Source organism: Osmia bicornis, chromosome 4, assembly GCF_907164935.1.
Source record: "Osmia bicornis bicornis chromosome 4, iOsmBic2.1, whole genome shotgun sequence".
NCBI classification, from domain to species: domain Eukaryota; kingdom Metazoa; phylum Arthropoda; class Insecta; order Hymenoptera; family Megachilidae; genus Osmia; species Osmia bicornis.
Window position 1 is genome coordinate 4,906,824 of NC_060219.1, and position 16,751 is coordinate 4,923,574.

Consider the following 16,751-nt stretch of genomic DNA (forward strand, 5'->3'; position numbering starts at 1 on the left):
TAGTTTGCACTTACCGATTCATTAAAATAATACATGAACGAAATAATGTCACTCGGGTCAATTATGTTAGAAAGAAGAGATTTTATAGGAGAAATACTAAATCACACCATATACATCATCCAACTCCGTTTATTTATATCGTTTTAAAATAATTTTCCCTCTTATTCTACACGCGTATTAATAAATAATAATTGATAAACACGATTGTATCTTGTTTAAGAATTAATCATTCGGAAATTTACGTGATTAAGTACGGTAGGAACTCGACGATTTTTGATGCACACATTAATCAGTGTTTTTCATCACGTCGTAACAATAATATTAGCCTCTTTACTCGATACCTAGATTACAAGGGCACTTACAAACGTAACCCGAATAAGTTTCTGTTATAACCGGAAGTGCGAACCAAGTGCCAACACCAGAATAATCAGAACAACAGATTAGTTGGTTATTCTGGAGCCCGAATGCAGCACCATCGACACTTTTGGAGGAACAGTGACCTTTGATGATGCAAATTTGGTGCTGAAATACAACAGTAGAAAGGAACGTTTTTTAGACTTTTAACATATCAAAATTAATTCCATTTTAAACCCACCCGACATGATTTTTGTATTACCATTATAAGTTAGTCGCAATAAATTCCAGAGAAAACATTGGTAAAATTCTTAGGATCTTACGCTAATACAATTTTCTAAAAGTTCTCAAATTAAACATAACTTAAATTCGAAACATTCTGACAGATTTATCAAATAATTATTCTAATTTAATTCACTCAACACGAATATTAATTGGGATCCATATAATTTACTTACTTTGACTGCACATTGGAACCCACGTTACTCAGGATTACAGTAGCACTGGCGTATGGCAGTATACTTGTCAGATCAACTGTAACGCTTTTTTCTGAAGAGAAGTTTATCAAAAGCGTCACTGCTTCTTTCTTGATACTCCGTACTACAGCCAATACGTCGTTGTTCAAAACTGCCGTGGTCAGCTTGCCATGTTGGAGTACATTGCTCTTTCGCAGAGTAATCAATGCTTTGTAAAGCTTGTAATGAGACACGGCATCCGTTTTCTGCTTCTTCAAATTCAGAGTTTTGTAGTTTTTGTGAACGGGTAGCCACGTCTTGCTGGCATTACTGAAACCTGCGAGTAGATTTTAATTGCAGAAGATACATTGAATCTTAAGTTTTCAAGATTGATCAAATTATATATGAAAGGGATGATATAATTCCACGATATCTTTTTTGCTCAAAATTAGTGTATCGTAGTATGAAATTAGTAGAGTTGCGCGAGAACCCGCAAATTTCGGGTACCCGAGTATCAGGAAGAACTCAACCCGATTCAACACGATTTAATTCAACCAATTTTTACCCAACCCAATCTAATACATTCAACTCCTCGCACACTTCCGAAATCAGATACTAGCTAACTCTTACCTGCATTCATAGAGTCGTCCCATTGGAATGGTGTACGACAGCTATCACGAGGATCGAATATTTCGAGTCCGGTGTAGTCCACCATGCCAATTTCTTCTCCGTAATAAGTAGTCGCTACACCAGGCAAGATCATCTCCAGCATTATCATCTGATCCTCTCTGCCAGGGTAACGCGAGCCTAGACGTGCCTGATCATGATTTCCCATCTGTAGAAACGTGAATCTTTTTATCGAATGTAAAATAATTTTGTTTAAATTGAAGCGTTCGACTTATGAGCAACAACCGCGTTAGCTATGATCTACTAACATAGATGCGTGCCATATGTGCGATAATGTTAATGCCTTGAACGTTGCAATGGCCATTGATGATCACACCACGAATTTTTAAAAGTCGAATAATTGAAGGAGAAGAAAATTCGTTTAAATATAATATGTATTTTTACTTATTGCGTTTACTCAACGAATGTTGACGACTCTCAGTTCGCAGAAATATAAGCGGATTGATCATCAGGTGTTAGCCCGGCAATAGTATTCCGGTAAAAATTCAAGTCTCAGTTCGCCCTTGGCAGGAAATGCGTTAAATAATTTACATACCACCCAATTAGGCACTTGCCCTTTCGGCATCATTTGCATCCATCTATTTATAATATTTTGAAAGTCAGACGGGGTTGAGTTAGCGTTTGTGTCCGTTATGAAATAAAAGTTGAACGGAATGTTCGAGCCATATCTGTAATACTTCATTGTATTTTCCCAACTGGAATACGCTTCCGTTAATATCACCTGTAAAATGAAACAAATATTTCAATATTAAGTCATTCGGAAAATAAGAAGTTTCCCGATAAAATTCCACTGAAATCGAAGATGTAAGAAATTTTCTTTTTTTCACCTTCTCTGATTCATTTTTTTGCCTAGCGTATTCGTCCACATAATCTCGCCAACTCTGCAGTAATTTGTACGTTTCAGGCTGGTCTTGCGTTAAAATATGATTGTAAGAGTAGTAAAATGTTGGATCGTATGTTTCATTAATTAAAGGTTCGTTTTGCGTTATGTTGCTCTCGAATATGTCATATACAGCATCGATTCGGAAACCGTCTACTCCTTGATCCAACCAATACTTTAAAACGTCCTGAAAAGCAAAGAAATGATGTTACCTATCAATCTTTGGTGTATACATATTATTCTAGAGATAAACATTTAATTTCATCATTTTTATGGAATATAACCGCATGTCTTTCTATGTATATATAGGTACATGTACATATATGTGTTTGAAGTGTATTTTAAATACAGCAGACTTTCGATAACATTCCGCGTTAGGGGCTGTGAAGATAGCTAACAGGACAGCAGGTGGAAAACAAGCATAATGGAATGTTTCCGAAATAATCGAGAATATTCAAACAAATCATATGCGTGAAAAACGGTATGCTTGGGACATCTGATTAGCATTGGTGAAAGTACGTTTGGAAAAAAATTGGCCTCTGTGGGAAGTTAGCCTGCGGTCCAACTATTGAAACTCTACTGTACATAAACATGGATAAATAATCAAGGAAAATAATTATAATGTTTTGACAAACTGCATTATCAACAAAAGAGAACATATAGTGGGGGTGGTGCCGTGTGGAAAAGTACTTAGAGTTATGACTGACGAGCCGCCACATCGACATGCCTGATATAAAAACAGCATTACCAGATCGAGGGATAAAAGGGATTTCAGGGTTAATAATGCCGTATGAAGCTATACATACTAATTCAACTTATGCACATCGTGCGACATTAGTATGTATAGGTGGCACAGACATGCTAATGGTGCCAATGGTTGGGTCATGTAAAACGATTTCTATCGGCAATCCTGTATAAAGGTATGGAATATAGAAAAATTAACAAAGGACATTCGACACTTAACAAAGTATCAAAATTGCCTTTGGATCACTGAATAATTCAAACATTTAGTATTTCAGAATCAATCTTTACTCCTGCGTATCTAATTGTATGTGAGTGTAGTTAAAAATTTTAAATTTTCATACAAATATACATGTACCTTCATTTCTTGCTGTACATCAGGATTGCTGTAATTTAAGTCTGGTTGTTGTTTAAAGTTCTCATGATAATAAAACTGCCCTCTCTGCTCATTCCAGGTCCAAGCCACCCCACCGGTAACGCTCCTCCAGTTATTAGGTGGTTGGCGTTCTCCATTTTCATTTACGATACCGTCGTTCCATATGTAATAATCTGCATATTTTCCAGTGCGATTTATGCTCAACTGGAACCACTTATGTTCGTCTGAAGTGTGGTTGGGAACGAGGTCCAAAACAAGCTAAAAATCAGGAATCGAATATTTCAAACAGAAAATTTTGGAAGTTATAAAAAAACTTTCTCATAAACGTTGCAAATGACTGTTGAACAGTGTTATCATGGTACCTGATTGGAAATATCAATCGCTCGAAAACTTACAAGGAAGGGTATCAAATACCCATTGCTGTTTCTTATCATATTTTGTCTACTTATTTCAATTTAACGGGACATTTCACACCGATACATATGACATTACGTACCTTTATATTCTTCTTTTTCGCTTCCGTCGCGAGCTCCGTAAGGTCAGCGGAAGTTCCATAAATTGGATCGACTGCTTTGAAATCCGATATGTCGTAACCAAAATCAACCATGGGACTTTTGTAAATCGGTGACAGCCAAATCGCGTCTATTCCGGAATCTTCGAAGTATTCGAGTTTGCTCGTTATGCCTGTCGAAAATGAAAATAATTACATACAAATACAGATCAGTATCGGTATGTGAGACCAATAAAAGCCGTATACAGTAGACTCTATATGAGTTTACGCGCTCAGGGCTGTACAGGGGAAAATTATTGGGAAACGCGAAATTAACAAATTCGCTTTTCCCCCTCGCGCCCTAGCAGCTAGCGAAACAACTCGAAAGCAATAGGTGAAGACAAGCATATCGAAATATTTCACAATATGGTACGTCTGGCAGGTTATAATAGGCCTCTACTATAGCTACAATTGGAAAAGTCCAATATTCAATATCATTTTCTAAAGGAATCAGTTTTCAAATATAATGCTAACAAGAAAATTACTTTTAGAAAGATTTTTTTTTTATTTATAATCCGAATTGAAACTTGAACAAACGATGGAAATTATGGAAGCTGTGTTCACTGTTCTTCGGAACCCATCAGTTTTTTGAGATTGGATCCTAGTCACTGATAGTTGCCATGTGTAGTTTAATTCGCTGACAAGTGCCAAGTTCTAATAAAATTAAATGCGTTTGGCAATGTAATCCATAGAAGCATATGAACGAGGATTCTAGTAAAGTTATTTAAAGTAGTGCATACTTCTGCTATGCCTTGTGACCTATCAAAATTTCAGTTTGATTGTAATAGAAAGGACTATCTTAAAAATTATATCCTTTCAACCTACGGAAATTAATACATTAATGATCATAGCTAAAATAAAAAGATAATTCCACTGTCGACGTTCACTTGTTTCTTAATGATCCATGGTTTTCAACAACGCAAGGGTTAATCACCAAAGTGCAATTTAACAATAACAATATTAATTCCTCTTTTTTTTTGCAAAATTTTGAACTCGTTTAGTAAAGTTTGTTAAGAATAATAAAGGTTTTCTATACAATAACGTAATCATGTTATTAAATATTAAATAATTGATATGAATTACGTATATTTTATTTAAAACGTCGTTCGAGAGTAAAGAATTCGATCTTACCTTTTATGTCACCTATACCATCGCCATCAGAATCCATGAAGCTTCGCGGATAAACTTGGTAGAAAACAGCATGTCTCCACCAGCCCTTGTTCTGGATCTCAGCGGACGCAAAAGCGACCGTCAGCAACGCGACGATGCCAACGAGATTGTTGGTGGTCTTCATGATGTGAACTGTCCGGTGTGCGATCAAGGTGCTCCCTTATATATGATCTTCGACGGTAAAAACGAATGCTATACATATTTACAATGCTTTTATGCAGTCCCATTTACTTGTCACGTACTGTAATTACTACTTTGGTTAGATATTTCGTAGGAGATTACTATTATTATTATTACCTAACTTCTTCTTGAGGCGTGTCATAAGGCATATATCATAAGACATAAGACAATGTAAATTCTGGGGCCACTAATGGAACTTCCGCAGCATAAGTATACCATAACCGCATGATATCCATTACAGGTGTACGCTTGTTATGCCTTTTGTATGGCTGTAAATTTAATGACTATGGAAATAAATAATGCTGTGATAAGTGTAATTTGCCCGATTCTCTGTAAATTGCACACGAATCGAGATATAAACATTTTATAATAAGTAATTTGGGCTTTTGCTCGTTTTACGCGAAAGAGAATTATTTCCAATCGAAATTCACTTTATTATGAAGCAGTAAATGTTTGATGTATATGATTATAGTTACAGTGTTATGACTAAATTATGAGCCCAATCAGTTACACATGTTTTTAAATACATTAACGCTTAGAAGGAACCAAAAACGTTTGGTAGTTACCTAAGTACAGTAAAACCTGGATAAATGCAACCAACATTGGGACCCAGTGGTTGCATTTATCCAAGCGACGTGTCGAATCTCGGATTACACGCGACGACCAGCCAAGCGTGAACGTAGAAAGAGACAGACAGTGGTGGAAAGAGAGAGGTCCGATGATCAAAGGAAAGAGCCGAAACGTATCGGTGTGACTAATACTAATTGAAGTATAAAACTTTTTTATTTTTGACTTTTTTTTACTGAAACTTTTACTAACGCATCGGTGAAATTTTTCTGATTACAATGGTACCAAACACGATATAGTTTCAATTATAATTACTTGCTAAAATTGATGTTAAAGGTTGGCGAAAAACAACAGAGATCGACATCAAAACCAGTTGCGGTGTTCGCTCTGGTTTCAAAGGTTTCATTTATCCAAGCACGGTGGCGATTCTGGGCATTTAATGTTGCATTTATCCAAGCAAGGTGTCGATTCTGGGGGTTTAATGTTGCATTTATCCAAGCGAGGTGTCGATTCTGGGTATTTAATGTTGCATTTATCCAAGCGAGGTGTCGATTCTGCGTCTGTACACATGTTTTCTATTCAGCCGACATGCCGATTCTGAGTCCGTACACATCTTTTGTATTCAGCCGACATGCCGATTCTGTGTCCATACACATGTTTTCTATTCAGCCGACATGCCGATTCTGAGTCCGTACACATCTTTTGTATTCAGCCGATATCATTTATGTTCAGTTGTGGTGTCAATTCTATGTTGTTTATTCGATTACTATTGTTTATAAATATAATTCAAACTATATCGTGTTTGGTGTCATTTTAATCAGAAAAATCTCACAAATGCGTTAGTAGAAGTTTAATTAAGAAAAAGTTAAAAATAAAAAAGTTTTATCGTTCAATTAGTATTAGTCACATCGATATTACGGTCGGATCATATTACACGGTTTCCTCGCCGAGCGGCTCGGTTCGGCTTAGGGGGATCCCCCCAAGTGGAGGGGATAGCGATGTTGCACTTATCCAAGCATTCTTTCGTTGCATTTATACAGGTTTTACTGTAAACAGTTCATCGTGCACCTTCTCAGAGAGTAAATCAAGTTGCGGAAGAATTTCGCGTGAAAACACGATGGATTATTAATCACGTGTCCGCAGCAACATTTTCGAACAATTCTGTTCCGACTATTCGGAGTTACAATAAAATGAGGAAGGACGTGAGGTGGAATTGGCGTCACCGGTAAATAAATAAAACAAATGATATATAGTTAAAACAAAAAATAACTTTAATAACACAAAACCCTAACTGATTCTACTCTACGGGTACCGGCTGTAAAAAATCCCAGTCAAAAGTGGGGAAAAAGCCTGATCCCAGCAAACAAATTATATTAAAAGAATATATACATAAAAAAACACAAACAAAATCTAATAGTATAAAATATAAATTAAAACTAGAAATTAAGACTAGCATGCACTTGCATAATCATTCAAACTGTTATATAAATTCGCACAATCTAGAGCTCTCTTACCAATCGTATCAGATGGTGTCTCGCCGACGTCGCAACAAGTCGTCGTGGTCCTTACCAAAAAATCACAAACCCTGATCATAGGAAGCGTCCCGGTAAAGAGGACAAAGTGGCCGTAAAAACGCACCACTAACTGCACGGCTAGCCAGGTGGGCAGAATCCACCGATCGCCGAACTGTGCGCACAGTTAGCCGTTTGAATCACCCACAAGATCGCCCGGCCGTGCAGATAAATGACAGCACCTAGTGCTTCAACAATAGGACCCACGTCCGGCAGCCACAGCGCCCGTCAACGAACACCACCAGTCCAAGATTCAAAACACAATTCACTCTTGCCTTCTCTGGAGTGACATAGGCTATATTATTTTAATAAAAATGATATTATATCTGCGTAAAAGTACGTAAGAATGCGTTGAGCGATCAGTACTCTGAGCCTATGCCCGCTACTCCCTAACTACCGCTCCCAACTGTTAGGTGACTGCACGTTCGTGGCTACCCAAAAGGGAGCTCGCAAAGTTTGCATGATATCCCTACTCGTTACTAATATATAAAAGTGAAAATGCTGATCGTTTGTTCCTCTTTCACATTTAAACGGCTAAACGGATTTTAATGAAATCTATATATAAATAAATGAATGTTTCTTTGTTTGTCCCGTATACGTTCCTACACCATTCATCCGATTGCGATGAAACTTTGGTGAGTTGTTGTGCGAACGCCCGCGAAGGTTTCTGGGCGTGTACAGTAAATCCTGGATATATGCAAGAGAAATTAGGACCCAAACATTGCATATATCCAGTCGAGGTGTCGAATCTCGGGTTACACGCGACGCTAACCAAGCGTGAACGTAGAAAGGGACAGACAGTGGAGAAGAGGGAGAGGTCCAATGATCAAAGAAAAGAGCCGAAATGTATCGGTGTGACTAATACCAATTCAATTATGAAACTTTTTTATTTTTTATTTTTTTTTAATGAAACTTTTACTAGCGCATTGGTGAGATTTTTCTGATTAAAATGATAGCAAACGCGATATAGTTTGAATTATAATTTTGCTAAAATTGATAGAAGTTGGCGAAAAGTCAGAGAGATTAAATCAAAACATTGCATATACATACTAGAGGTGTCGAAGTTTGACCGGACAAGTAGAACAAATATCCTGACTGATTTATCAACGACCAGCCCAAACCCCTGACCCTAGATACATGAAATTTGGGTAGTGTATTCCTCTCATGACGTAAGCACCCACTAAGAGAGGATTTTTAGAAATTGGACCCTTAAGAGTGTATTGTTTTGGGTTAAAATCTATTTACACGGATTACACAAACCGGACTTAGTTTTTGCTTACGAGGGTCACCCATACAAATGATTAAAAACATAATTCAGGATTTCGTTCTAATCAACCTCTAAAGGCGCAAAGCTAGATTCAGGGGTGAAGGTAATTATTTAGATTACGGACCGCACCTCCGATTTCGATGACTTTTAAATATGGTGTAGAAATCAACATTTTGAATATCTTTTTGCTGTACATGTAACTGCCGCTCGGCCTTAGTTTTTGAGATATTTTCGAAAATCTGTTGACACCATCGCATTGAATTCTGCTTATCCGTGTGCGATCGTAACAACGTACGCGTTATGTAGTATGGGGTCGCCGCTTTTCTACTGTTTCTGCAGGCAGCAATACTTTTCTGAAATACTAGAGATTGATCACCAAAAAATAATACAACAATTATTACTTCAAATTATCCAAGTTTTTATTCATTAGAGTGGGCGAAGCCGCCACGGGGATGCTAGTAAATAATAATCGATAAACACGATCGTGTCTTGTTTAAGAATTAATCGTTAGGAAATTGACGTGATTAAACACCGTAAGAACTCGACGATTTTTGATGCACACATTAATCAGTGTTTTTCATCACGTCGTAACAATAATATTAGCCTCTTTACGCGATACCTAGATTATAAGGGCGCTTACAAACGTAACCCGAATAAGTTTCTGTTATAACAAGAAGTATGAACCAAGTGCCAACACCAGAATCATCAGAACATATTAATTGGTTATTCTGGAGCCCGAATGCAGCACCATCGACACCTTTGGAGGAACAGTGACCTTTAATGATGAAAATTTGGTGCTGAAACACAACAGTAGATGGGAACGTTTCTTAGACTTTCATCATATCAAAATTAATTCCATTTTAAACCCATCCGACATAATTTTTTTGTTTTACTACCATATGTTAATTGCAACAAATTCCAGGAAAACATTGATAAAATTCGAAGCATTCGGACAGATTTATCAAATAATTAATCTAATTTAATTCGCTCAACACGAATATTAATTGGGATCCATATAATTTACTTACTTTGCCTGCACATTGGAACCCACGTTACTCAGGATTACAGTAGCACTGGCATATGGCAGTATTCGCCTCAAATTAACTGTAACGCTTTTTTCTGAAGAGAAGTTTATCAAAAGCGTCACTGCTTCTTTTTTGATCCTCCGTACTACAGCCAACACGTCGTTGTTCAAAACTGCCGTGGTCAGCTTGCCATGTTGGAGTACATTGCTCTTTCGCAGAGTAATCAATGCTTTGTAAAGCTTGTAATGAGACACGGCATCCGCTTGCTGTTTCTTCAGATTCAGTTCTTTGTAGTTTTTGTGAACGGGTAGCCACGTCTCGTTAGCACTACTGAAACCTGCGAGCGGATTTTAATTGCAGACGATACATTGAATCTCAAATTTTCAAGATTGATCAAATTATATATGAAAAGGATGATATAATTCCACGATATCCTTTTTGCTCAAAATTAGAATATCTTAGTATGAAATTAGTAGAGTTGCGTGAGAAACCGCAAATTTCGGGTATCCGAGTATCAGGTAGAACTCAACACGATTCAACACGATTTAATTCAACCATCTTTTACCCAACCCAATCTGATACTTTCAGCTCCTCGCACACTTCCGGAAATCAGATACTAGCAAAATCTTCTTACCTGCGTTCTTAGAGTCGTCCCATTGGAATGGTGTACGACTGCTATCACGAGAATCGAATATTTCGAGTCCGGTGTAGTCCACCATGCCGATTTCTTCTCCGTTATAAGTAACCGCTACACCTGGCAAGATCATCTCCAACATTATCATCTGATCCTCTCTGCCAGGGAAACGCGTTCCTAGACGTTTATTATCATGATTTCCCATCTGTAGAAACGTGAATCTTTTTATCGAATGTAAAATAATTTTATTAAAATTGAAGCGTTCGACTTATGAGCAATAACCGCGTTAGCTATGATCTATTAACGTAGATGCGTGCTATATGTGACGATATTGTTAATGCCTTGAACGTTGCAATGACCATTGATGATCACACCACGAATTTAATACAGTCGAATAATTGAAGGAGAAGAAAATTCGTTTAAATATAATATGTATTTTTACTTATTGCGTTTACTCAACGAATGTTGACGACTCTCAGTTCGCTGGGATATAAGCGGATTGATCATCAGGTGTTAGCCCGTCAATAGTATTCCGGTAAAAATTCAAGTCTCAGTTCGCCCTTGGCAGCAAATGCGTTAAATAATTTACATACCACCCAATTAGGCACTTGCCCTTTCGGCATCAGTTGCATCCAGTTATTTATAATATTTTGAAAGTCAGACGGGGTTGAGTTAGCGTTTGCTTGCGTTATGAAATAAAAGTTGAACGGAATATTCGAGCCATATCTGTAATACTTCATTGTATTTTCCCAACTGGAATACGCTTCCGTTAATATCACCTGTAAGATGAAACAAATATTTCAATATTGAGGCATTCGGAAAATAAGAAGTTTCCTGATAAAATTTCACTGGAATCGAAGAAGTAGAACATTTTCTTTTTTTCACCTTCTCTGTTTCATTTTTTTGCCTTGCGTAGTCGTCCACATAATCTCGCCAACTCTGCAGTAATTTGTACGTTTCAGGCTGGTCTTTCGTTAAAGTATGATTGTAAGAGTAGTAAAGTGTTGGATCGTATGTTTCATCAATTAAAGGTTCGTTTTGCGTTATGTTGCCCTCGAACATGAAATATACAGAATCGATTCGGAATCCGTCTACTCCTTGATCCAACCAATACTTTAAAACATCCTGAAAAGCAAAGGAATGATGTTAACTATCAATATGAATACATTTGTAGTTCAATGAAACATCAGGAGTCTTTGATGTACACATATCATTCTAGTGTAGAAGGATTTCTATCGGCAGTCCTGTATAGAGATATGGAATATAGAATAATTAACAAAGTATCAAAATTGCCTTTGGATCACTGAATAATTCAAACATTTAGTATTTTAGAATAAGTTTTTACTCCTGCGTATCTAATTATATATGAGTGTAATTTAAAATTTACATACAAATGTACATGTACCTTCATTTCTTGTTGTACATCAGGATTACTGTAGTTCAAGTCTGGTTGTTGTTTAAAGTTCTGATGAAAATAAAACTGCCCTCTCCGCTCATTGTAGGTCCAAGCCACCCCACCGGTAATGCTCTTCCAGTTGTCAGGTGGTTGACGTTCTCCAGTTTCATTTACGATACCGTCGTTCCATATATAATAATCTGCATATTTTCCAGTGCGATTTATGCTCAACTGGAACCACTTATGTTCGTCTGAAGTGTGGTTGGGAACGAGGTCCAAAATAAGCTACAAATCAGAAAACGAATATTTCAAACAAAAAATTTTTGAAATCGTGGAAGAATTTTCTCATGAACGTTGTAAATGACTGTTGAACAATGTTATCATGGTACCTGATTGGAAATATGAATTGCTCGAAAACTTACAACAAAGGGTATCGAATACCCATCGCTGTTTCTTATCGTATTTTGTCTACTTATTTCAATTTTACGGGACATTTCACGCCGATACATATGATACTACGTACCCTTAGATTCTTCTTTCTCGCTTCTGTCGCGAGCTCCTTAAGATCAGCGGAAGTTCCATAAATTGGATCGACTTCATTGAAATTCGATATGTCGTATCCAAAATCAAACATGGGACTTTTGTAAATCGGCGACAGCCAAACCGAGTCTACTCCCATATCTGCCAAGTATTCAAGTTTGCTCGTTATGCCTGTCGAAAATGAAAATAATTACACACAAGTACGGATCAGTATCCGTATGTGAGATCAATAATCTCATTATTGGGTATGTCAATATTTTTGACAAAATAAAACCCGTATACGGTAGACTCCATACGAGTTTACGCGCTCAGGGCTATAGAGGGGAAAATTATTGGGAAACGGGAAGCTAACAAATGCGCTAGCGAAACAACTTGAAAGCAAGAGGTGAAGACTGCGAACAGTTAGCGAGTGGTTAATTATCGAAAGTCTACTATAGCTACAATTGAAAAAGTTCAATATTCAATATTATTTTCTAAAGGAATTAGTTTTCAAATATAATGCTAACAAGAAAATTACTTTTAGAAAGATTTTTTTTTTTATTTATAATCCGAATTGAAACTTGAACAAACGATGGACATTATGAAATCTGTGTTCACTGTTCTTCGGAACCAATCAGTTTTTTGAGATTGCATCCTATTTACTGATAGTTGCCATGTGTAGCTTAATTCGTTGACAAGTGCCAAGTTCTGATAAAATTACATGCGTTTGGCAATGTAATCCATAGAAGCAGTAAATTCTAGTAAAGTTATTTAAAGTAGTGCATACTTCTGCTATGCCTTGTGACCTATCAAAATTTCAGTTTGATTGTAATAAAAAGGTAATTCCACTGTAGACATTCTCTTGTTTCTTAATGATCCATGGTTTTCAATAACGAAAGGGTTAATCACCAAAGTGCAATTTAACAATAACGATATTAATTCCTCTTTTTTTTTGCAAAATTTTGAACTCGTTTAGTAATGTTTGTTAAGAATAATAAAGGTTTTCTATACAATAACGTAATCATGTTATTAAATATTAAATAATTGATATGAATTACGTATATTTTATTTAAAACGTCGTTGGAGAGTAAAGAATTCGATCTTACCTTTTAAGTCACCTATACCATCGCCATTAGAATCCATGAAGCTTCGCGGATAAATTTGGTAGAAAACAGCATGTCTCCACCAGCCCTTGTTCTGGATCTCAGCGGACGCGAACGCGACCGTCAGAAACGCGACGATGCCAACGAGATTGTTGGTGGACTTCATGATTTGAATTGTGCGGTGTGCGATCAAGGTGCTCCCTTATATATGATCTTCGACGGTAAAAACGAACGATATACTTATTTACAATGCTTTTATGCAGTCCCATTTGTTTGTCACTTATTGTAAATATTACTTTGGTCAGATATTTCGCAGAAGATTATTATTATCATTATTACCTAACTTCTGCTTGAGGAGTATCATAAGCCATTTATCATAAGACATAAGACAATATATATAAATTCTGGGACCTCTAATGGAACTTGCGCGGCATTAATATATCATAACTGCATGATATCCATTACAGTTGTACGCTCGTTATGCCTTTCGTATGGCTGTAAATTTAATGACTATGGAAATAAATAATTCTGTGAAAAGTATAATCTGCCCGATTCTCTGTAAATTGCACATGAATCGAGATATAAACATTTTATAATAAGTAATTTGGGCTTTTGCTCGTTTTACGCGAAAGAAAATTATTTCCAATCGAAATTCACTTTATTATGAAGCAGTAAATGTTTGATGTATATGATTATAGTTACAGTGTTATGACTAAATTATTAGCCCAATCAGTTACACGTGTATTTTAATCCATTAACGCTCAAAAGGAAACCCATAACGTTTGGTAGAATCTTTTTTTTTCATTTGTATTAAATGTATATACAATAAAGTTACCTAAGTAAACAACTCAACATTTTTTACACAAAATTCATCTAAATTGTACGAAATACAATTGGTGTAAATAGTAAAAAGTAGGCACGGTAGGCACAAATTGGTTAAAATAAGAAAAGTCGTAAGCATCCTTTTAAAACAATTTATTTATTTATTTATTTACTTTCTTAAACGGGTCATACCCTTTTTGTACAGAATATACGATACGTAGAAAGTGTTTATATACTAATGGTGAAAAAAAAATCTTATGTTAATTTAAACAGAGGACGCATGACAGTCAATATACACAAATATTATAAGCCTAGACAGTATTATAATAGATTGATCTTAATATACATGCAATGACGGTACGCTGCGCGTTCATTCATTGATACTCTAACCGCGTATTGTAATGTGAGTATTTATCAAATAACGTTTTGTTTGCCATTGTATGTGGTCCCAATGATCGTGAAAATGAAATTAGTGATCCAACCAGCTGCTCTAAAAACATGTCACGCGACTGTATCCATTTTCCAAGTACATATGCATGTACTTCTGCTTCTACCTTTGTACGTAAAGTGGTAAAAAGAATCGAATGATAAAAAAAAGTGCACGTGTAGTTCCTTTAAAAGCGGATGCATCATTGCATTTACAAAAGAGAGAGATGAATCCGCCTACATCTTTTACTACTTTGAAGTAGCATATGTGTGTACGCTCGCAATCAATGTATTCATCGCGTGTCCTTCAACTTGACACATTCAATCTTGCTCCACATTGCACATGCTTCGCCGGGAAAAAGAAAGCGCAGCAAGTTGACAAGAAATAATCGACAAACTCTTCTGAAAGTTTGTTCAGTGATACGTCGAAACAATTCGACGAGAAACGGTTCAATACGAACGATTCATTTTTCTGACAAGCGTTCGCTGATGTTAGTAACTTGAAGATCTACATATAATCTGAATTCCTTTCGTGTCCAGGAAAATAAATGATAAAGTCACTTTTAGAAGTGATGCTTGTACTTTTAACACGTTGGCTGCTAGGTATGTTATTTTTATTTAGGTGACAGTAGAATTTCCATATAGAAATTCATTAAGCATTCAGATTATGAGGAATTTCTCTATTTACCTAGTTAAAAGTATTCGTATTAGATACAAAGTATACGAGTATTTGAAATATACAAATGATTGTGTTACGAACAATTATTGAACATGAACAAATTTCTTTTAATGAAATTTAATCATTAACGAATAAGATTCAAAGTAAAACACGATAATCTTAATTATTTCAAAATTGATTTTAAATTAATACATTATTTTAAAATATTTTAAAATATTTTAAAATTATTTTAAAACTAATACGTGATAGGCTTAAGCCTCAATGATTGAGACACGTAACTTAGATAAGATTTCGTAAAAATCAAGATATTATCTAATGAAATTTTTAGCATTTTGCTTACACCGAATTTGAGTGTAAACACTGATAACTTTTGCCGTGATATAGACAATGAATGAAATAATATTTCTGAACGATATAGATACTCGTATATATATTTTAATTTTTACTACTTTTTGAGTATATTTAAAAAATTGTCCCCAACATTGTCTGCTTGAGAGTTATTCAGATTAAAATTGCAATCACTACTTTATTTTACTGTTTAACGTTCATCTTCTTTTACTATTCCCGTTCAGTTTCTAAGTTCTCGTTTTCCTCTCTTGAGCCCAACTACGTATTTTAATGATTAAAAACGACATCCGTTATCTGTAATTCGATACACATGTATACCACGTATACATATGTATAGATATAAATACCATTGATATTATAATTAGGACTTAGAAAGTTATTAGGAAGATTAGATTATATAACTATAGGTTTTACTAGTTTATCAAGGTACTTAAACTAATTACTAACTACACTAAACTAAAACTATTAACAAAGTTATTATCTATCGCGAATTCGTCACGGGTCGCAAGGACACGTCTGCACCCGAGCGTCGTCGTCAACCAAACGTCGATTTTTACGCGTCGAAGGCGTCGCAGACCCTTGCGAACCCCTGCCCTTGTCAGTGGAATCCAAAATATCCTGGAAACGTCGGCCGATACATCTCTTATTTCCTACATAACAATGAAATAATAGGCGAAAGGTATTTAAAAATTAAAATTGATGAACCTGTCGTAATAACTAAGAATATGATACAATTAGAAAAAGACTTTCTACTCTAAGAATTGCATTGTAATTGAATTTCTTCAGCACCCATGTGTGGCTGATGCTTTAATTTCCTTTAGAGTTCATTAGCAATATTACAAGAAATTCCTTAGATAATTAAAAATACTCTATTTTCCCTGGAGAAGGGTAATCTTTTATGTTGTGTCCCAAATTGTAGACAAAATTTTGTTTTATAGATATTGTATAAAACCATCTTTTCTATCGTTTATAATTTGAATAAAAACATCCACTAGTTTACT

The 16,751-nt window shown here is 35.8% G+C and overlaps 3 protein-coding genes across 13 annotated transcripts in view; 1 reads left to right on the forward strand and 2 right to left on the reverse strand.

Annotated features, from left to right (window-relative positions):
- LOC114879736 (calcium/calmodulin-dependent 3',5'-cyclic nucleotide phosphodiesterase 1-like) overlaps positions 1 to 16,751 on the forward strand; it is a 152,133-nt gene that overhangs the window by 101,315 nt on the left and 34,067 nt on the right. The gene's annotated exons all lie outside the window — the stretch shown is intronic.
- On the reverse strand, positions 112 to 5,370 carry LOC114879802 (maltase 1-like). Its single transcript, XM_029195094.2, has 8 exons — positions 5,175 to 5,370; positions 3,990 to 4,177; positions 3,476 to 3,751; positions 2,324 to 2,563; positions 2,032 to 2,217; positions 1,440 to 1,644; positions 813 to 1,146; positions 112 to 522 (listed from the first exon to the last, which is right to left on the reverse strand). The coding sequence occupies exons 1-8, from the start codon at positions 5,335 to 5,337 to the stop codon at positions 441 to 443; spliced, it is 1,674 nt and encodes a 557-aa protein (XP_029050927.2). The 5' UTR covers positions 5,338 to 5,370; the 3' UTR covers positions 112 to 440.
- On the reverse strand, positions 9,193 to 13,684 carry LOC114879793 (maltase 1-like). Its single transcript, XM_029195081.2, has 8 exons — positions 13,479 to 13,684; positions 12,377 to 12,564; positions 11,863 to 12,138; positions 11,343 to 11,582; positions 11,051 to 11,236; positions 10,458 to 10,662; positions 9,827 to 10,160; positions 9,193 to 9,595 (listed from the first exon to the last, which is right to left on the reverse strand). Exons 1-8 carry the CDS (start codon positions 13,639 to 13,641, stop codon positions 9,514 to 9,516), a joined length of 1,674 nt encoding a protein of 557 aa, XP_029050914.2. The 5' UTR covers positions 13,642 to 13,684; the 3' UTR covers positions 9,193 to 9,513.